Source organism: Erpetoichthys calabaricus, chromosome 6, assembly GCF_900747795.2.
Source record: "Erpetoichthys calabaricus chromosome 6, fErpCal1.3, whole genome shotgun sequence".
NCBI lineage: Eukaryota > Metazoa > Chordata > Cladistia > Polypteriformes > Polypteridae > Erpetoichthys > Erpetoichthys calabaricus.
Window position 1 is genome coordinate 152,113,677 of NC_041399.2, and position 20,099 is coordinate 152,133,775.

A 20,099-nucleotide genomic window follows, 5' to 3' on the forward strand; every position below is an offset into this window, starting at 1 on the left:
TAAAAAAGAGACTTTTAAAAATGATTTGAAAAATATGTGTAGACTCATGGGCATCTAGCTGACCAATCTAAATCATCCCGTGATAAATGTATGTGGATATGATTGCTCCCTTTGATGTATGGACTTGTTTCCAGGCTTGGTTCTTCCCTTGCAATCAGTTTTGCCAGGGTAGGTTTCATCCCTTTTGTCTATTGTCCATGTTGAGGCATAAATGGATACGTAAAATGGAGAAAAAAAATTAAAATTAATCCTTGCCGATTCCTAATCTGATCAATTACTGAAAATAAAATAGGGACTAGAACTCTGAAGTACTTTACATTAGATAAATCTAGATTTTGAAAGGTAGTTTCTTTATTGGTGTTCTGCTGCATTTCATTATATTTGTGACATTGCTGATTAAATGAAACTCCACCTTGTTTATTATTAATACAAAAAATTGTCACATCACATATCTTAAATTGAAAATAAAATGTGTTTTTTTTTTTTTGCTACATCTTAAATGGTATTGCATCTGTGACAGCATTTTAATGTGATGTACCTTATCTTAATGTTAACATCAAAACATTATCTGGTTCGTCCTGGGCCATGTGGCTTGAAGAATGAAAAATATTTGATTTACACCAAGCATTAACATGGGCTTCATTTCTAGATTGTATCCTTATATACTGTAATTTATGCTGATTACATTTGCACATGGCATTAAAATGCATCACCACTGTCTGGATAAAGGTTAGATAAAGGTTAGATACAGTTTAGAGGTCTTTGTACGTGTGTGTAGCACTCTTGTGTAGGATTTGGGGCTTTGGTGGTTGCTTACATTTATCAGAACAGCACAGTACAGTACAGCTATTAACATTCCGTTAGAGCAGAAATCAGCTACCTGTAGTGACTCAGCATGAAAATGTGAAAAAGATGACAACCCAAAAATGCAACAGGCTTATAGAGGCGATTGGTAGCTGGACACCGCAGCCTCTACTCTGTTCACTTTTTAAAGCTGCAGAACTATCTGTGCTGGTCAACTTTATGTGTCTTACCTGTCTGTTGCCACCACTACTAGTGATCCCTTTTGGTTTTGGTTTGGATTTTTGATTTTGTCTTAAGTCCTAGAGACAGGTTTTTGCATTTGAGAGCTGACAGACTGTGAGTGCTCAACCACAAGTACAGTACTTTTAATGTGACTGTGAGGAATAAGGTGTTTTGGACATGACAAACCGAAGAGAGACTCGATCTGTATGTGTGATTTATGTATAACAACAAAATGTGAAAAATTTAAAGCCTGACATTGTGGCTGAACTTGCCATACCTGTAAAGCCTTTGTGTGTTGTGTAGCATGTTATTTGGCTATTAGAAAAAAGGCAAACTCATAATACTTTGGAAATTTAAAACAGTCCTGGAAAGTTGTTATAGAGTCGTCTAATTTGACATACTGTGCAATAATTAATCTTATAATCTGACATACTGGGGCGATCTGTCACTGTTTATAACTTTATTTTTTGTTAGAGGAGTCGCAGTTATTAAAAAACATTTATTTTGTTCTAATTGGGATGTGTATAGTGATGTGATGGTGGCACAATGCATATTTTTCTCTTTAAGCTTGCTTCTCTCACTTGTCTCTGACTAGGGGTGGCATTATTAGTCAGGAGGTGATTTTTTTTTTTATTCCCTTTCCCTTTTTACTATTGTTACCTCCTTTTGTTTCTCCTTTAAAATCAATTAAATAAATTGTCAGTGTAGTCTATGGAAACTCTTAAGGAGGATAATAGGATGCTAAGTTACATAGTCCAATATGTCTAAGGAGGTTATACTTAGGCTATATTACAGACTTTTTCAGACCTCATCTGAACTTTTAAGGTCTCTATATTACAAAAAATACATAGCCATTCTTGAGTAGGACTAGAATAGAGCGGCAATGCTTATTCTAAGACTTCAAGTTCTTCATGTTACTCTCCAAATGTTTAAGCTAAGAACTGCACCTTAGTATGGTGAACCCCATCTGTTAATTTAAAATGAGTTATTTAAGAAGACCATGGGATCAGAGATGGAAGCAGTGCCACCAAGAAATTATTCACAAACAAACAGATAATTTTTAAGGGTAATTGGAATTGTTACACTTCGGTGAAGGCAAGTTAATTTTGTATGCGATTTGTAAAATGTAAACTCTGTAACAGCCCCCATTAGGAGGATTGTGAACTCGGAATAACAAATGCATTTGGAGATATTATTTATTTATAACTAGCTGATTACCCAGTGGCTTTGCTCACTGAGCGCAAGGGAAAAAAATAAAATGTAGTATTTATAAAATAAGTTTGTTAATTGCCAATTTTATTTTTCAACAAATAAAGAGCATTTACAATAACATAGAAATTAATATAAACAACATTATTAACATCATTATCATATGAGAATATGGAGTAATATATAAGAAGCACATTGAATATAAATATAAATTATTAAACAGTAATATATTTTGATAAAAGAATTTCAACAACATATAAGAAGCATATAAGTTATTAAACAGTAAAACATTAACATTTAAGAAGTAAAGATACATTGAGTACTACTGTAGTGCTTTCGGGTATACTACATTTTTTGTTTGGCCATTACGTGCATAAATGTATAAATTTTTTGGTGTACCTACCCAAGAACACGCGACATATAACTGACCATGGGAGAAGCACGGATTTTAAATACGCGTTGAGTTTATCCGCTGGAGTCCCTCGTGGAATAACTGGTAATGTTTGACGAAAATCTCCTGCGAGTAAAACGACAGTACCCCCCGTTATTTTGCTAGGATCTCTGAGATCTTGCATTGTTCGGTTCAAGGCTTCATAAGCTCTTTTATGTGCCATGGTGCAGTCATCCCAAACTTTTATCTTTGAATGTTGCAAGACTTTTGCCTTTCCAGAGCCCTTGCATATGGTGCAAATTGGATTTTCGTTGTGAGCGAGGTGTAAAGGTAATTGCAATGCCGAATGTGCTGTACAGCCTCCATCTAATAATGTAGAAGTGATTCCCGATGACGCTACAGCCAGAGCTATGTCACCATTTGCTCTCTTGGCAAGAATCAGGTTTATTAAGAATGTTTTTCCTGTTCCTCTGTGGTCATACGTAATTTTCGTTTCAAACGCTCATACGTAATTTCCGTTTCAAACGCGAAAATAATTTTATATAGATTATTTTATGTTTTAAATAATGAAGTTTTTTTCACAAATACTTATTAGTCACAACATCTTATTATGAATGAAATCAGATTTTGATGTGGATGTTTCTAAGAATGAAGGGTCAGTTTGAGCATTTTGTTGGACTTGTTGGAAATCTCATTTCCTAATTGGTCAATCTCACACTTATCAAATTGTTTTTGCAAATGTACAGAAGGACAAGAGACTGGAGAGTAAAGATAAGAGGTAAAGGTTTAGTTTCATTTTCCTATTTATGAAAACCAGTAAATGATAAGTTTATATTTACCCCTACCTGCGGAATTAATGCTATGTATAGTTGAAGAACAGTAAATGTATATTGCAATATTGTAAGAAATAATTGACCCATTATGAAACTGTTCTATATTTTTTGATATGCATTGGAACAGTTTGCACCATATTAATCACTAGGGAAGAGAACTGGCTTCTCCAAATATAAGCATATTATACTTTCTCCAGAAGAGATTAACTTGTTCTCTGTAGCTAAGTTGTGAACAGCTGTCTGAAATGAAGGAGTTAAGTTAACGTTGGCTGTTAGGCCAATAGAGACTTTATAGTATTCCCCATGGATCTGTTGTGTAGATGGCACAACAAAAATAGGATAGAGGTTGAGGCATGTTGTTTGCTTATTTAGTTGCACTAAGCAGCCAAAAGAAGAAGAAGAAGCTAGCTGTCTGATGCAGCTCTGTTTAACCTGAGAGTACAGCTCAATATTTTCAACTGTTGCCATTATTGGCGGTCTGTTTTCTTGTTGCTTGCAAGTTTGCTGGCAAAACCTTAACCTGTGCTATAACATTAATTTATCTTGTTCAAGCTGGAACTTGGAAAGGAAGGTTCCGGGTAATGAAGCAACAAAGACACAATTTTGTTGTGATTCATATATATATATTTTTACTATGATTCATTTCATCCATTGTTTATACTTTCACTGTAACTATTTCTGTATCTGTTTACACTGAGCACTGGAATTTCACATGTATGGCAAGCTGTTTATAAAATGCAATGTCTTACTTTAAACAGTCCTAATTGCATTCTGACCTAAAATAAAATATATTAGATCTAAAATATAATTATGACTAGTTAGAATGTGAATTAGAGATGCAGTATGTATAGCTGAGAGATATTTTCTGTTCACTTTCATGAAGTTTTCAAGAGATCTATAATGATATCAGATATCTTTATTTACATTTTGACTAGTTAAAATGGCATTTTTGGACATCAGAAATTATATTGTATAAATCTTCAAACACGTTAATCTTCTCTAGTCAAAATTTAATTAAAGATATGTCTAATTGAAAACTTTTCAGAATAGTTGGAAAATCCCTTTAGTTTTCACTAGTGTTGATCGGTGAGAATGACCAAAGTGTTTTTTACATTGAATCTATTGTATGCACTGGTGACATTGTTCACTGAATATTATCCTGAAAATTTGCTTTGCAGCTGCTTAAATGAACATATTTTTTCCAGTGCCTTATGATAATTTGATAAGAAAATTCTTTATTGTTCTGCATAGTTTCATTGAACATTCTATATTCACTGGTGCATTAAGCATTATATGCTTCTTGTTATGCAGAAAATCAGTTACTGATAGACACAGATCTGCCTGAGAGTGTCTGGGGAATTTAAGTGGAGGATCTTTAGAAAGTTGTTAAGGATAGCATGATGTGGATAGTCCGGCTCAGTATTTTCCAGTGTAACCTTCACAAATAGATGGAGTAAAAAAAAATAATGATAGTAACCCCATAATTTGTGACTGTTGAGTATGCTGAAAATATACCTTTATATTGTTCGTTTTTTTACTTACCAGCATATATGGATATGTTCTTTGATTTAATGCATTTGTTTCCAACTACTGCTTATCCATTGGATAAAAACAGTACATCTTGAAGAATTAGATTGTGCATTGGTGTTCATGTACAATTACATTGCTAAACATTAAACAAATTCTATCATCAAGTTTGTTGATGACACAGAGTAGTTGATCTGATTACCCAAAACAACAGGGGGGAAAAGTTAAGATTTCCCCTGAATGGTTTAATGGTAACCCTTTGTCCTAATCATCATCAGAATTAAGCTAATTGTGAATTTCAAGAGTTTTAGAGGATGGTTTGTGCCTGTAGATGTTAATGGGGCCGTTGTGGAAAGGGTGAGTAGCTTGAAGTCCACATCATTAACAATCTGTCTTTGTCCTTCAACACCTTGTGTCTTACAGTATAAGGAAGACTCAATAATGTCTTCACTTCACTTTTCAAGATGCTGAATAATGTCCATCTGTCTCTGCAGCTATTTAACCATATGTATAGATGCATAGAATGAATAGTGAACAGCCGCATCACAGTTTGCTTTGGCAACAGCACTATGGCAGATCACAAGACTCTGCTTTGGGTAATTGAAACGGACCAATTTGTCATTGAAAGCCTTTTGGGCTAAAGTCTTCACACATTACACACTTCACATTGTTATTAGTATAACATAGAAAAAGTTTCTGCTTTAGGTATGTGTTCAGCATTTCTTACCTCACATTTCCTTTCATCCTACACTTACCCAGATCTTTGTAGACACGGAACACACATGAAATGCATGTATTCCAAATAACAATATACTGTATTATTTACCCTATACAACTCCAGGAACCTCACACGCAGATAAGGAGCCTTGGCTTGAGCTGGGAGAGGTGGGGATGGGATGCTTGCTGTTTGTGCTGAGTGACACATTTAGACAAAAAAAGACGCTGAAGGAGATGTGCAAAGGGATTTAAGGTGGGCCGGGATTCCGAGATTTTTCATAGGCTTCAGTAATTCTAGTGTTAATAACAAGAGATGCATTAGGAAGCATTACATTGTCTCAGACACCATACACCCCGGCAACAAATTATTAGCCCTCCTGTTGTCCAGAAAATAGTATCACTGCATCAAATTCTGTGTCAAACTATTAAACTGTTCTCAAACATTTTCTGTCCCCAGGTTATCACATTTATAAGCAGTTTGTATTTCCAGGCTGTGAAACATGATACAGCTATGTAATTGATTTAAGATCAAGACTTGCACTATATAAACACGTACATTAACATCACATTGCACTGAGGAATGAATTATAAAGTATATGTGGTTTATTTTATATTTATTTTGGTTGTGTGTTATTTTTATTTAATAATTTACTGTATTTTTTTAATGGACATTGTTCTTTATAGAAATAATAATATTGCATGTTTAATAAATTGTTCCTTCTGTTTCTACAATATAATGTATTTTCTTTTGTGCTCCTGCACCAGTGGGACTTGCAACTAATGTGTTTTTGTAGTACTATAAGGTATAATGACAATAATTAAAATGAGTTTATATGAATAGCTAGCGAAGCATTTTCTGCTAATAATGATTGTTTATGGTCCTTGGAGTTGCAGTTCTTGTTATATTGCAATCGTACCCTCTATTCCTTAATCTATTATTGACTTTTTAAAAATATAATACATACTGCAAAATAGCCCAGCAGCACTGGAACTAAAGTTGTCAGAAAAGATGTCCCTTATCTGCTTAAAAATCAGTACATTCAAGGCATTTAACAGTAGTTTTTGTATCAGAATGTGTGACAGTGTGTTCATCTACCATGCCAACCATTAATGTATTTTCAGGTTATATACTTTAAGATTCAAATTGTTCATATTTAATTATTCACTGACACTCCTACTATAAGCATAAGGACTCATCTCATAAACAAAATCCATAGCTAATGTTAAATTATATATTAACAATTTATGTTGTGTATCATAATTAAGTGTCCCCCGTCTTATTGCAAAGACCACAGAGATGTTCGCAATCCATTTTCATAAGTAAAAGGAGAGAGTTGAGTCATGGCTTTTTCTTAATAGGGATAATATTCATAGGGATATGATTGCAACTTCATCTTCACTCAAACAAAATGGGAAAAGTAAATTGTAGTATATTGCAGAAGTTAATCACAGTACTTAATATTTTGGAAAACATAAAGGGAAAAAAAGGAAATATAAATTTGTGACCATAGTTTTGGGATATCGCAGTGTATCTGGAGATTCTCATTCTACTGGACAGGATTTCTATAATAAAACTGAAACTGCAGACATGCTGAACTGTTACAGTTTTCTTGAACAACAATATTAATTGGCATTGCAGTTGATCTTATATGTAATTGTCATTCCATCTTGCTTTGAATGCACATATTGCATGCATTAGTAAAAGTACTCTTAAATTGTATGTATTTGAATGATATTGAAAAATACTCAATTATTGGTTTTGTACATTAGCTGGTTGTGAATGTGCTTTTTGTGCTTTTAATACTATTGTCTTTATGAAACCAGTCCAGATAATCAAATTGCATGTTAGTTTTTTGTACATTGTGCATGTTACCCCTTCCTTTTTTAAGTGAAATGTTTGAAGTTCAAAGTGTTTTGTCCAGGATGCAGGATCAGAAAGCATTGTGTTTGATTATGATTATACTCCAATTCTCCATAGGTGGCAAAAATGTGGGAAAGCAACTTTGCCACTGAGGGTTTTTTTTTTTTTTGTTTTGTTTAATATAGTTTCAGTAGGAATTCCTGCCAAAAGTAATTGTGTGAAAGAAAATTACATTTCTGCATAATGTTCATTATTTATGGTAAGCCTCTATGTGAATGGTGTCAAGTGTAATAATTTTATATTTAGACTTTTCAGTCATTAACCACTGCATTTAACAGATTGAGACAAATTCTGTATGAAAATAAAGTGTATTTCCAAATAACTGGAAGGGTATCCAGACATGCCTTTTGAGCAAGTTCTACTGGGATAATTTTTAAATAGTTTTGGTATTTACTTTTAAAGTTGCACTTAATGTACGGTGTATTTTAATTATTTTATATTATTAAATTTGGACTGATTCATCCCTCAGCACTAAAGGATGCATAGCATGTTCTAATTGTTCTGTTTAAGCTTCTATACAGTATATTACTATGCATTTCCAGGAGCACTTTCAGTTGTGCTGTTTAGTATATGTCTAGACACAGGCAACTAGAGTAAAGCTTCATGTTTTCAGTAAAGCTAGCCTCTTATTTTTATCACTTACTAAACTGAATCTTAATCAGACTTATTTTTGCCCCACTGTTTCTAAGTGCAAGGTGCTGCTATAAACAGTTTAAGGGTTATAACAGAAGTAACTCCTACTATGATTAATGCTATACCTGATTGCTTTACACATATAGTGTATGTTTGGCCAATTTTCTGAAGTAGCAGGCACAGAAAGCGGCTTACTTACTGTACTTTATAGCTATATTTTTTTTTATCATTTCTAGGAAATGAGCTTGATACTTTGATAGGCTTTGGATTCTCTTGACTCTGCATTTAATCTGTATATTGGATTTATAAAATAGACAAGTTATAGACAAGTAGCATTCACATTGTGTTAAACCAAGTTGTCAGGTATCAGATTAGTTTTCTTTCAACATAAGTTGTCAGTCCTTATTTGTCAGGTTATTGTTTTATTGTTTTCAAAAGTTCTCATTTGAATTAATTGTTTGTGTTGTCTGTGTGTGTGTGTGTGTGTGTATTTTTTGATATTCTTAAACCTGCTTAATCCAGTCCATAGTCAGAAATGTGAAAATGTGATGTTATGTTACAAATATTGTGGGTACTAAAACCTTTGAATTCTAGTTGAAATCTAACATATTTTACACTGCGTCAATTGTCCAGCTGTTTGAGTTGAAATAAACTTGTCATAGTAACACTGTCAAGCTTAACCTATTGAAATTCAACTTTCAAGGGCAAGTATCCGTATTCTCATTTATACTTTATTTTTATTTATTTGGTTAGTGCAGATTACAAGAAAAAATGTCATGAGGTGAAAAGAATATTCTGAGTAGATTTAAAATATGATTCCTGTAATTACTCATCAAGAGAAGTTCCTAAGAAATATTCCAGAGCACTGAAAATGCCTTAAAACAAAGTTAAGCACTTTATTATGAAATAGAGAAAATATTGTGAGCCAGAAGTACAATAATATTATTATGTTAATATTTGCAGAACAAGTCATCCTCCAGATGCAAGTGTTTTGGTGTGAAGGATATTAAATAGGGAGGGCAACACAAGGCATCTGACATAAAATTTGAGGAACTTTGCATACAAAAGCAATTACACAGGTGTATAACAAATTTTGTATTCACACAAGAGCAGCGTAAATAAAGCTGTCATTGAAAAATCAAGATCTAGATTTGTAAAACACTTGCCAGGTGTCATGTGGCAGATTCAGAAATTATAATAAGTTGAACACATTTTTATGATATGATGAGAGTAATATTTTAATTTATTTGGCCTAATGTTAAATCGTTTTGATACAAATATTAACTCTGCACATCCACAGGAGAGTTTTCAAATCGTGGAGGAACCTACTACAGCCTCAAACAGATCTAAGATTTGGTTCTCTTGAAGAATGTGTCTGACCTGAAACATGGCTACAACCACATTAAGTAGAACTTCAAAGCAAAAAAAAAAGTCAAAATCCAGAACTTGATGACATTAAGAATATATGGGAAATGATCAGGTTATTGATTCAAATTTAGGTGTCTTTTGCCAACTATCTGTACTTCTGCAGTTTTAATATGCAGTAGGGATACTTGATCATTTAAATAATGGTAGGAAACTAGAAATTTCCAAAAAAACCACCTGACTATGAGGAAAACCTATAGGCAGAACATGAAGGCTACATAGAGATCAGCCTGAGATTCAAAACCATTCATCTTTTTCCCTTTATTTTTTAGCACACATCATTGTACATATTTATAATTATAGACATAATTACTGAAAATGTGTTTTATGATATTTTATTCTGTGCTACAAGAACAGCATGCAAAATGCGTAAAATATAGTTTAAGTTTTGAAAGGTTCTGGTAGTAGTATAAATGGCTAATACATATAATTGTGGTGGAAAACAATTAAGTTCTAATACTAATGTCACCCATCTGCTCTGAGATTGAATAATAGCTCTTCATCAATGCACCACAGTATGCTTTAGAGAATTTGAGCTATTTTGAAAAGAACATTCAAAAATTCCATTCTTTAGATGTGGTGAAGACTTGTCCTGAATGACTCACGGCTGAAATTTCTGTTAGATGTATAATAAATGTATACATGTAGGATTTTGTTTTCCTTTTGATAGCATAGAGGTTTTGCATTGATTGTTGGTAAACATTCTTACTAAGTATGCTAAATTGCCATACTGAATAAAGAGTCCAAAGAACATAATTATTTTATTGTCACTACCCCATCGTTAATGCTGCATGTTTTGTTGTTTATGCATTCTTTATTTGTATGAAGCAAAACTAAACCGTAAGAAAACATGTAATAGAGGAACAGGAAGTTGCTGCTTTGCAAGATTAACCCGTAAGGAAAAGATTGGTACCTTTGTTGGAATTTAATCTGGATTATTTAGCTTTCAGAATGATGCTCACCAGGCCGGGAGTATGGGTAGTCACCAGGCCGGGAGTATGGGTAGAGCATTCAGGATTGTTTGAGGGTTCAGGTAGACATTTTTTTTGAAAGATTGTCAAATCTGTATATGACATTAATGTTTGTGAAACCTAAAATATTACACAACACATGATGGTAAATTGGAAATCTGGCTATTGAAACCAAAGTGCATTCTGAATTTAAATGTTTGCATAATAGTATTTGTAATCACTTTTATATTAAAATATTTAGGGCCCCCTTTTAATTCTGTAATGTTTAATTGAATATGTTTTTGATTATAATAAAGGAAGCACCTAATGAGAACTACAGTTTTTATTTTTAGTTTGAAAGTTAAATATAAGCTTTCTTTAGTGTTCTTAAATGTTAGGCATTTTTTATAAGTGCATCTTTTGTAAACGAGTTTAATTTCTATAATGTCATTTTCTTCAAATAAGAAATAATGTACTTTTTAGCTGTTTCATATTACAGTTTACTGATAAATACTGTACAGTATATGTGGTGAAGATAGGTGGTTAAATGGCACTAATTGGCTTGTTATATTCTTGGTTAAACAAGCAGTTAGGTTTATGGGAGGAGAATGTAGCATATTACTGCAAAAGTCCATGACCAGTATGTTTTCCCAGCAGGGGATAGGCAAAAAACAAACACACACACATTCATGGCCCTGTCTGCACCCCCTTAACTGGGGTAGCGGCTGTGCAGAGTGACAGCTCCTAGACGTTGCGTGCGAGAGAGTGTAGCCTGTGCTGTGTGGTCTGGGTGTGTGGTCTCCAGACTGGCCGAGAGGCTGCTAACAGGGTGGACGAGAAAAACCAACTATGTTTACTTTTCATTGGGCCTTTTTTTGGATGCAGGAACTGTGCCCAACTGTTTTCTGGCCTGCTTAGTTCTACAAGAAAGTAGAAAGCAGGTTTATGGAGTCAACTTTAAGTGTATGATATCTGTTTTATATGGGCCAAGGTGACACCACAAATCTTTTATGCATAAAAAATGCTTTTTTAATCCAGTTTAGTGTTTCTTTTTTTTTTTTTTTTTTTTTTTTTCTCTATTTGGTATGTGTATTCATCTGTTTTTAGGGATTTCAAAAAATATTTGCATTAGTATAGTAAATATATTAGTACTTGTTTATAGTACTGTCTGTGTATTTACACATGTACTGTAGTTTTTTGGTTTTTCTTTTTAAACTTGTTTTTTTTTCTTTCAACTCTCTGTATGATGTCTGTCATTCTCTTTGCCTTTCATGTGATACTGTATGTGGAATTCATTTTACTTGTTTATATGAGTCTTGCTTGTCAACAGTATTTTCCGAGGTTCCACTGAAAGAAAATAGACTGACAATGGTTATATCACATAAACAGTTTTGTTATAAAATTTTCAGCAGGGATATGTTTTCTTATTTTAATTGTCATGAAGTAAAATACCTTTTCAATTTTAATGCAGAAGGTAAAGATGACTGTTTCTGATAGGTTAATGACACAATCTAACAAACACTTGTATATGCCTCAGTACAATAATTCATTCTCCATTATGTCAATGAAGGGAAGAAAATTGTACTGAAATATTTGTGTAACTTCTGTTGGAAGTACATAATGAAACAAATTACATATTTTTAAAAGTTCTCACTTTTTAATGGTCACTTTTTTAGCTGTATTTTTATAATACAATACAATAAAGGCTTAACTGATTTTTTTTTTTTTTTAAGTATTATGAACATTTGTGGTACCAGCCAAATATTTTTAGAAATATACATTATAAAAAGCAGCACCTCACTTGTCGGAAGTGAATTACTAAAAGTGCATAGCTAAGTGTATAGCTGTGATAAATTTAATTGACAATGTTCAATTCAAAGTTTTGCTCTTGAATATAGGCTTCACCTTTAAAAACTGCACTTAAAGTGATGATCATAATGAAATGTTAGCAGCAATGTAACTTATTGATTCGCTTTGTCACATTTTTGTCATTTTCTTGTTCGTATACCGTTATTAAGATTTGAGTCTTTACCTTACTTTTTTGGTTATTTACTGAAATTTTTTTAATAAGTTAGGATTTCATTAGATAATGCCAAAATTTAAATGTGTAAGTGCTATCTTCAATTCCTTTTCTGTCAAGTTGAGAAACAGAAATGAAGTACAGATCTTTAAAATATAACTATATATACGATGAGGAAGCTAATGCCAGTTTTAATTAATTTGAACATATTTCCAATTATCTTACTGATTCATATTCTATTAGGGTGAATAGTGTCACAATTCAACTGGTTTGCATCCTTTTTTAGACTAGCCTGATTTCAGGATTATAAGGTTACATTATTTGTTGATCTCGGGTATTAAATTACATTTTTTTTAAACTATTCTTTTGTGAACACTGTTTGGTTTTGCTTTGTTTATTTAGTATGTTCAATTGCTGCATTTGTGTTTGTGCTTCATATTGTAATATTTAGTTTGTGAATTTTAACAAGAATCCTTTGTACAAATTTGGTCAGAAAACAAAGATCCACTAAATGTGTGCATAAAATATAATAAAAAGTATATGCCTGTAGACAACTGTGAAAAGCTTGAAAATGTTTATTCAGGGTTTAAAAAAGATTGAATGTTGTGTGGTAACATTATGAAAGTAGCATTCACAGAAAAAATGTTTTAAACAAGGTGATGTATAGATAAAAAAAATTACGAAACTTGGTGCATCAATTTCCCATCAGATGCCTGTTTTTTTAAATTAATATTAATGCTGCATTTATATATATAAAATAATATGAAAAAATTATGGTATACCTCATGTAACAGTTGTTCTTATTTGTAAGCATATTTGTAAAATTACAATTAAATTGTATAATAATTTATAGTATAAAAGATCATTCCAAACAATTTTGATTTATACTACTGTGTGTTTTGTATTCAAAGCAGGGCTTCTAATGAAACATGAACATTTTCTATCTAAACACATACATTTCAGTTATATCATAGCACCTGTGCAGAGAAACACTCAAATTGTGTGAGTCTATTCATTGTAATTATATACTGTGTTTGTTTGTATGCATTTGAATGACTTATTTTAAAAGTTAACTTACACCTTTTTTTTAAGTGTTTGTTCATCTTTAACCCATCTGTCATTTTAAGATCAGTGTGCTGTGATTTTTTTAAAGCTATTTTCTTTAACAGTTTAATATGAACAGTTTATTATGTTATAAATGACAAAGTAACTAATTTGTCCCAGCATTCATTTACATAAAGAGAATAGTATATTTATTTGGCCCTCCCACTGCATAGACTTTTGTTAAAATGTATAAAGTAGTACTTCCTGTAAGGCTTTTCTTTTACCTAGCATAAAAAATACAAAATCTTACTGAATTGTATTATGTGATTGCTGCTGAGATTTTATTAAGAACCACTGAAACTTAAATGATGGTAATAGATTTTTTTCTGTTTTCAACTAGGCAATATCTAAGTGTATTTTTATGTGCCATGCACAATCCATTTTATTTTTGTTAGTCATGAAACAAAAAGTGTTCATTTTCTGTCTTTACAGTTGTGTCAATTATATCTGTTTTATTTTTCTATTATTTATGTGCATTTACAGTAGTATCATATACTATCCACTTTCAGTATTTTTCTTTAATCCATGCCTATACAATTCTGGAAAAATAGTATAATTTTAAAAATTCACTAGTTAGGCTTTTCATCTTACTTGGTTTATGTTGTAGAAAATATAGCCTTCATAAATTAATATAATGTTTGTTGTATCAGTAGGTTCTGGAAGTTTGCAGCACCTTTAACTATTGCATCTGATCATGTCACGTATTCGTCAACCTCCACTGGTCACTGGCATTTCTCCCAATGAGGGTGTGTCATGGACGAAGGTTACAATCAGAGGGGAAAATTTGGGCACAGGCCCCACTGATCTGATTGGTAAGTTCTACAAATGACAATGCATTGATTCTGGGTTTTTGAAAAATAGTCTGCATATAAGTTTTTTGCAACTGAAACAACAATAAAATGACCAGTACTTTCTATTTCAGATATAGATTTTTGTTTTACAGTTTTATCAGCTTTATTTGTTATAATAGAATACTAACATAAATAGGAGGACTAAAATTCAAATTTTCTTCCTCTTTTGAATTTGGCATTAGTGTATTCTGTTTTGGTGTTCCTTTTAAGGAAAGCCTCAGTATGATTTTTTTTTTTTTTTTAAGGTTTCTTTCATATTGTTATTTTTACTTATTTATTTTAAGTTTTAGCAAGGTGCAACAGAAGAAGAATAGTATGGATGGAACTGGAATAGTATGGATGGAATAATGATTGATTGTTATGTCTGTTTAGATTAAATATTAATATTTAAGAATAATCCAAATACTGGGAACTTTTCTGTTCTTGTATAAACTCCAACACATTTTTCAGTTATTAGAGAAATTACATGTTATTCTACTGAATATTGTAAGGGTGAACTAAACATGTACATAAATTATAGCTTTTTTTTAGAAAAATAAAATTTATACCTTAACATGAAGATTTAAAATTTTACATTCATTTCATAACTTTGTATATAAGTAAGAAGTGGTCTTTCTTTTATTAAGGAATGCTATTTCTGAATCTATCAATTGTATTGTGCTATGATTACTGTAATGGAATTTTCAATAGCTTTAATATTTATTAAATGTTACTTGCATATTAAAATCCACTTTAAATATATATTAAAAGAAAGTTAAAAGAAAAATTAGGTTTATATGTGTCACTTTTTATTATATATAATCCTTGTTTTTACTATTAGCTTATATTTCTAAATGCAAGCTCTACAATAGTGGTAAAATGCAGACTGCAGCTTGATGGAGACAGAAGCTGCATTTACTCAGAATCACAAAATGCTGTTAGATTGTAAATGTCTTTGAAAATCAGTACAAGGTTTCTTGCCAGGACTGATTATATCCACATTGCACAATCCTCTTGTATGTAGTACACTTCATTAGTATGTTTAGAGTAAATCTGTCATTCCAACAAGTTACAAAAATGAACTTTTCTTCTTTCCTATTGGCAATAATTCAAAATAAGTATTTTAAATTGTGACATTGTACTTCATGCCATATTGGATTATTTTCCCTGGAATGGTTGTTAAAGCAACTTTTGTGCAAAGAGAAACTACTAGCAGTGAATGTGTTATTGAATCCCTTTTATCTATGCAATAATTTTGTTTTTGTGTTTTGTTTGTTTTTATAAGTATATATTGTGATAATCTTTGAGTAAAGAAATATGGTTTGTTATTGGCTGAAAAATTGATAAATGGATTGAGTATAAGCAAAAAAAAAAAAAGTGACCTAGCCTACTGTGTGCTTGGTTATCTGGTGCTTATTAAGCACGCTCCTATTTATGTTAGGCGTGTAACTGATAATTGGAGTGATTCTATAAATACAGTACTACTGTGCTAAGCATAGGATTTAGTACCAGTGAACTGCATAAAGAATAAACTACATTAATATTTATCTGAATCTATAGAATATGTCAGGTTTAAAATATAACTGTGTCTTTGCCCCCAACTGTTTACACAAAAAAACATGTTACTGTAAGACAATGTTTCATTCTGTTCTTAATTTTTATTGTTATTGAGCATATAAATTGTATGACTTACAGTTATGGCCACAGTAATGCTGCAGTAAGATTAAATAAGGACATAACAAAACAACAACTTTGAGTTGTTATTTTTTAACAAACACCTTTCTCTCAAACAGAAATATGTTTTGTTCTTATTTTAATAACTTTCTATAATATATGAAAATAAATAGACAAAATCTTTCAGTTGGATTAATCCAGTAAAATTTAATGTGTTGTTTTATCTGTTAGCAATATCTACTTTTAGACTCCCCATACAGGATACTATTAAAAAAATCTCCCTTTTGTCTTTTAAAATGCTTTTTGATTATTTAGATTTCTTTACCAATTTTGGCCATGTTATTGGATTGTCTAGGGTTATCAATTTGTGGACATAATTGTCTGTTGACTGCTGAATGGATGTCAGCCAGCAAGATAGTATGTCGCGTTGGACCTGCAAAAAATGACAAGGGAGAAATCATCGTCACAACAAAGTCTGGGGGCCAAGGGACATCGACCGTTTCTTTCAAAATTCTGAAGAATGAAAAAATAGGTAATTTCAGGATTATTCATTCGAAATTGCTGAATGCCATTTTGCTTGAAATGTTTTCTAATACATATGAATGCTAATTTAATATACTCTTAATCAGAGGTAAAAGAAAAAAAATCACATAACATTTTTTCTCTGAGTATATTATTGATTTACTGTACTCCGTTTTCATTCTTTTAAATATATGATCTTTTAAACTTTGAAGAACTAATGAATTTTAGTTTGTGCCCCTGCAAATGTTTACTGATTTTTTTTTAAATAATAAGTGTCTTTTAAATAAAAGAAATATAACATTTTATGCTATTGTGACCCACAATATGTTTACTGAATATAAATCTTGGGTAAAGAGTAGTAAATTATTTGGGTATAGATGCCACTGAATTAATAGTATAGGAATATGCAAAAGTGGGCCCTGCAATGAACTGCTGCCCTGTCCAAGTCTGATTCCTGCCCTTTGTCCAGGCCTGCTAGAATAGTCTGTGGCTCCTGTAACCCTAAATTATATTAAGAGGTTTAAATTAATATTACCCTTAAGTTACTTACAATTAAGTAAATTAATTTAAGCACTTTACATCAAAAGTGGGAACTCACTTCAATCACCACTAATGTGCAGCATTCACCTTGATAATGCAACAGCAACCATTTTTCACCAGTATACTCTCCACACATTAGCTGATGGTGGTGAAGGAATGAGAGACAGGGGATGATTAAGAGGCCAGAATGACTAGGCCATGGTGGACAGTTTAGTCAGCACATCGAGATACCTTCAAACACATTTTTGTGGACCAATTCATAACTTTCCATAAAAATTACAGTTTTAAAATACATTCCAAGATTTTTTGTAATATAGAGCAAATGATTGAATTTAAATTATGCTTTGGTAAAATGTGCAGATTTAGCTGAGATTAGAACTGAAATGTACATGTCCACAATTTAGATAAGCTGTTCCTGCCATGGAAATTATAAACATGCAGTACAACCTGATGTATTAGAATTTAATCAGTTTCAGACTTAGGTAGTTTGTTTTAGGTATTCAGTTCTGGTATAGGCATCTGTGTATATCAACATTGTTTTTTTTGTCTGGCAGGCCTATAATGTTTGCCAGTTATACTTAAGCTCTAGGCCAGGGAACTTTTGAGAATGTATGTTATAGTTACAGATTTCACAGTTCTGATAAAACAGAGCTTGTGTAAATTAGGACTTTGTTAAAATATAAAAAAAAAATACCTGTGATTTCTGCATGAGAATGTTAATTAAAGGGATATGTAACAAACATAAAGCCCCATAGTTTGGGAGGTATATAGACATTTAATATACATCTGCTATAGCTTTTTATTGTTTTTAATAATTGCAGAAATGCAAAAATCTACATATGAGATATATTTTATATTTTTTTTTATATATATATATATATACAGTAATCCCTCCTCCATCGCGGGGGTTGCGTTCCAGAGCCACCCGCGAAATAAGAAAATCCGCGAAGTAGAAACCATATGTTTATGTGGTTATTTTTATATTGTCATGCTTGGGTCACAGATTTGCGCAGAAACACAGGAGGTTGTAGAGAGACAGGAACGTTATTCAAACACTGCAAACAAACATTTGTCTCTTTTTCAAAAGTTTAAACTGTGCTCCATGACAAGACAGAGATGACAGTTCCGTCTCACAATTAAAACAATGCAAACATATCTTCCTGTTCAAAGGAGTTTGCGTCAGGAGCAGATGTCAGAGAGATAAAGAAAAGCAAACAAATGAATACGCTGTTTGGCTTTTAAGTATGCGAACCACCGCGGCACAAAGCTGTTGAAGGCGGCAGCTCACACCCCCTCCGTCAGGAGCAGAGAGAGAGAGAGAGAGAGATAGAGAGAGACAGATAAAAACAAAGTCAAAAATCAATACGTGCCCTTTGAGCTTTGAAGTATGCGAAGCACCGTGCAGCATACTTAAAAGCTTCACACAGAAGGTAGCAACGTGAAGATAATCTTTCAGCATTTTTAGACGAGCGTCCGTTATCGTCTAGGTGTGCAAACAGCCCCCCTGCTCACACCCCCTACGTCAGGATCACAGATAGTCGGCGCAAGAGAGAGAAAGAAAAGTAAGTTGGGTAGCTTCTCAGCCATCTGACAATAGCGTCCCTTGTATGAAATCAACTGGACAAACCAACTGAGGAAGCATGTACCAGAAATTAAAAGACCCATTGTCCTCAGAAATCCGCGAACCAGCAAAAAATCCGCGATATATATTTAAATATGCTTACATATAAAATCCGCGATAGAGTGAAGCCGCGAAAGGCGAAGCGCGATATAGCGAGGGATCACTGTGTGTGTATATATATATATATATATATATATGAGACACATACATACAGTCATATGAAAAAGTTTGGGAACCCCTTTTAATTCTTTGGATTTTTGTTTATCCTTGGCTGAGCTTTCAAAGTAGAAACTTCCTTTTAATATATGACATGCCTTATGGAAACAGTAGTATTTCAGCAGTGACATTAAGTTTATTGGATTAATAGAAAATATGCAATGTGTATCATAACAAAATTAGACGTGCATAAATTTGGGCACCCCAAAAGAGATATTACATCAATACTTAATTGAGCCTCCTTTTGTAAATATAACAGCCTCTAGTCGCCTCCTATAGCCTTTGATGAGTGTCTGGATTCTGGATGGAGGTATTGTTGTCCATTCTTCCATACAAAATCTCTCCAGTTCAGTTAAATTTGATGGCTGCCAAGCATTAACAGCCTGTTTCAAATCATCCCATAGATTTTCGATGATATTCAAGTCAGGGGACTGTGAAGGCCATTCCAGAACATTGTACTTCTCCCTCTGCATGAATGCCTTTGTAGATTTCAAACTGTGTTTTGGGTCATTGTCTTGTTGGGATATCCAACCCCTGCGTAACTTCAACTTTGTGACTGATGCTTGAACATTATCCTGAAGAATTTGTTGATATTGGGTTGAATTCATCCGACCCTCGACTTTAACAAGGGCCCCAGTCCCTGAACTAGCCACACAGCCCCACAGCATGATGGAACCTCCACCAAATTTGACAGTAGGTAGCAGGTGTTTTTCTTGGAATGCGATGTTCTTCTTCCACCATTCAAAGCGATTTTTGTTATGACCAGATAACTCAATTTTTATCTCATCAGTCCAAAGCACTTTGTTCCAAAATGAATCTGGTTTGTCTAAATGAGCATTTGCATACAACAAGCGACTCTGTTTGTTGCGTGAGTGAAGAAAGGGCTTCTTTCTCATCACCCTGCCACACAGATGTTCTTGCAGGTCTTTGGAGGTGACAT

At 32.8% G+C, this 20,099-nt stretch overlaps 1 protein-coding gene across 2 annotated transcripts in view; it reads left to right on the top strand.

Annotated features, from left to right (window-relative positions):
- The window catches only part of exoc2 (exocyst complex component 2), a 340,160-nt gene that overhangs the window by 45,243 nt on the left and 274,818 nt on the right, over positions 1-20,099 (top strand). The window contains exons 2-3 of one of the 2 annotated variants that reach the window (XM_028803998.2): positions 14,410-14,568; positions 16,616-16,792. In XM_028803998.2, coding sequence (XP_028659831.1) covers positions 14,451-14,568; positions 16,616-16,792 — 295 coding nt within the window. In that variant the 5' untranslated portion in view covers positions 14,410-14,450. Of the gene's footprint in view, positions 1-14,406; positions 14,569-16,615; positions 16,793-20,099 lie in introns of both variants that reach the window. The other variant, XM_028803999.2, reaches the window with a different exon arrangement.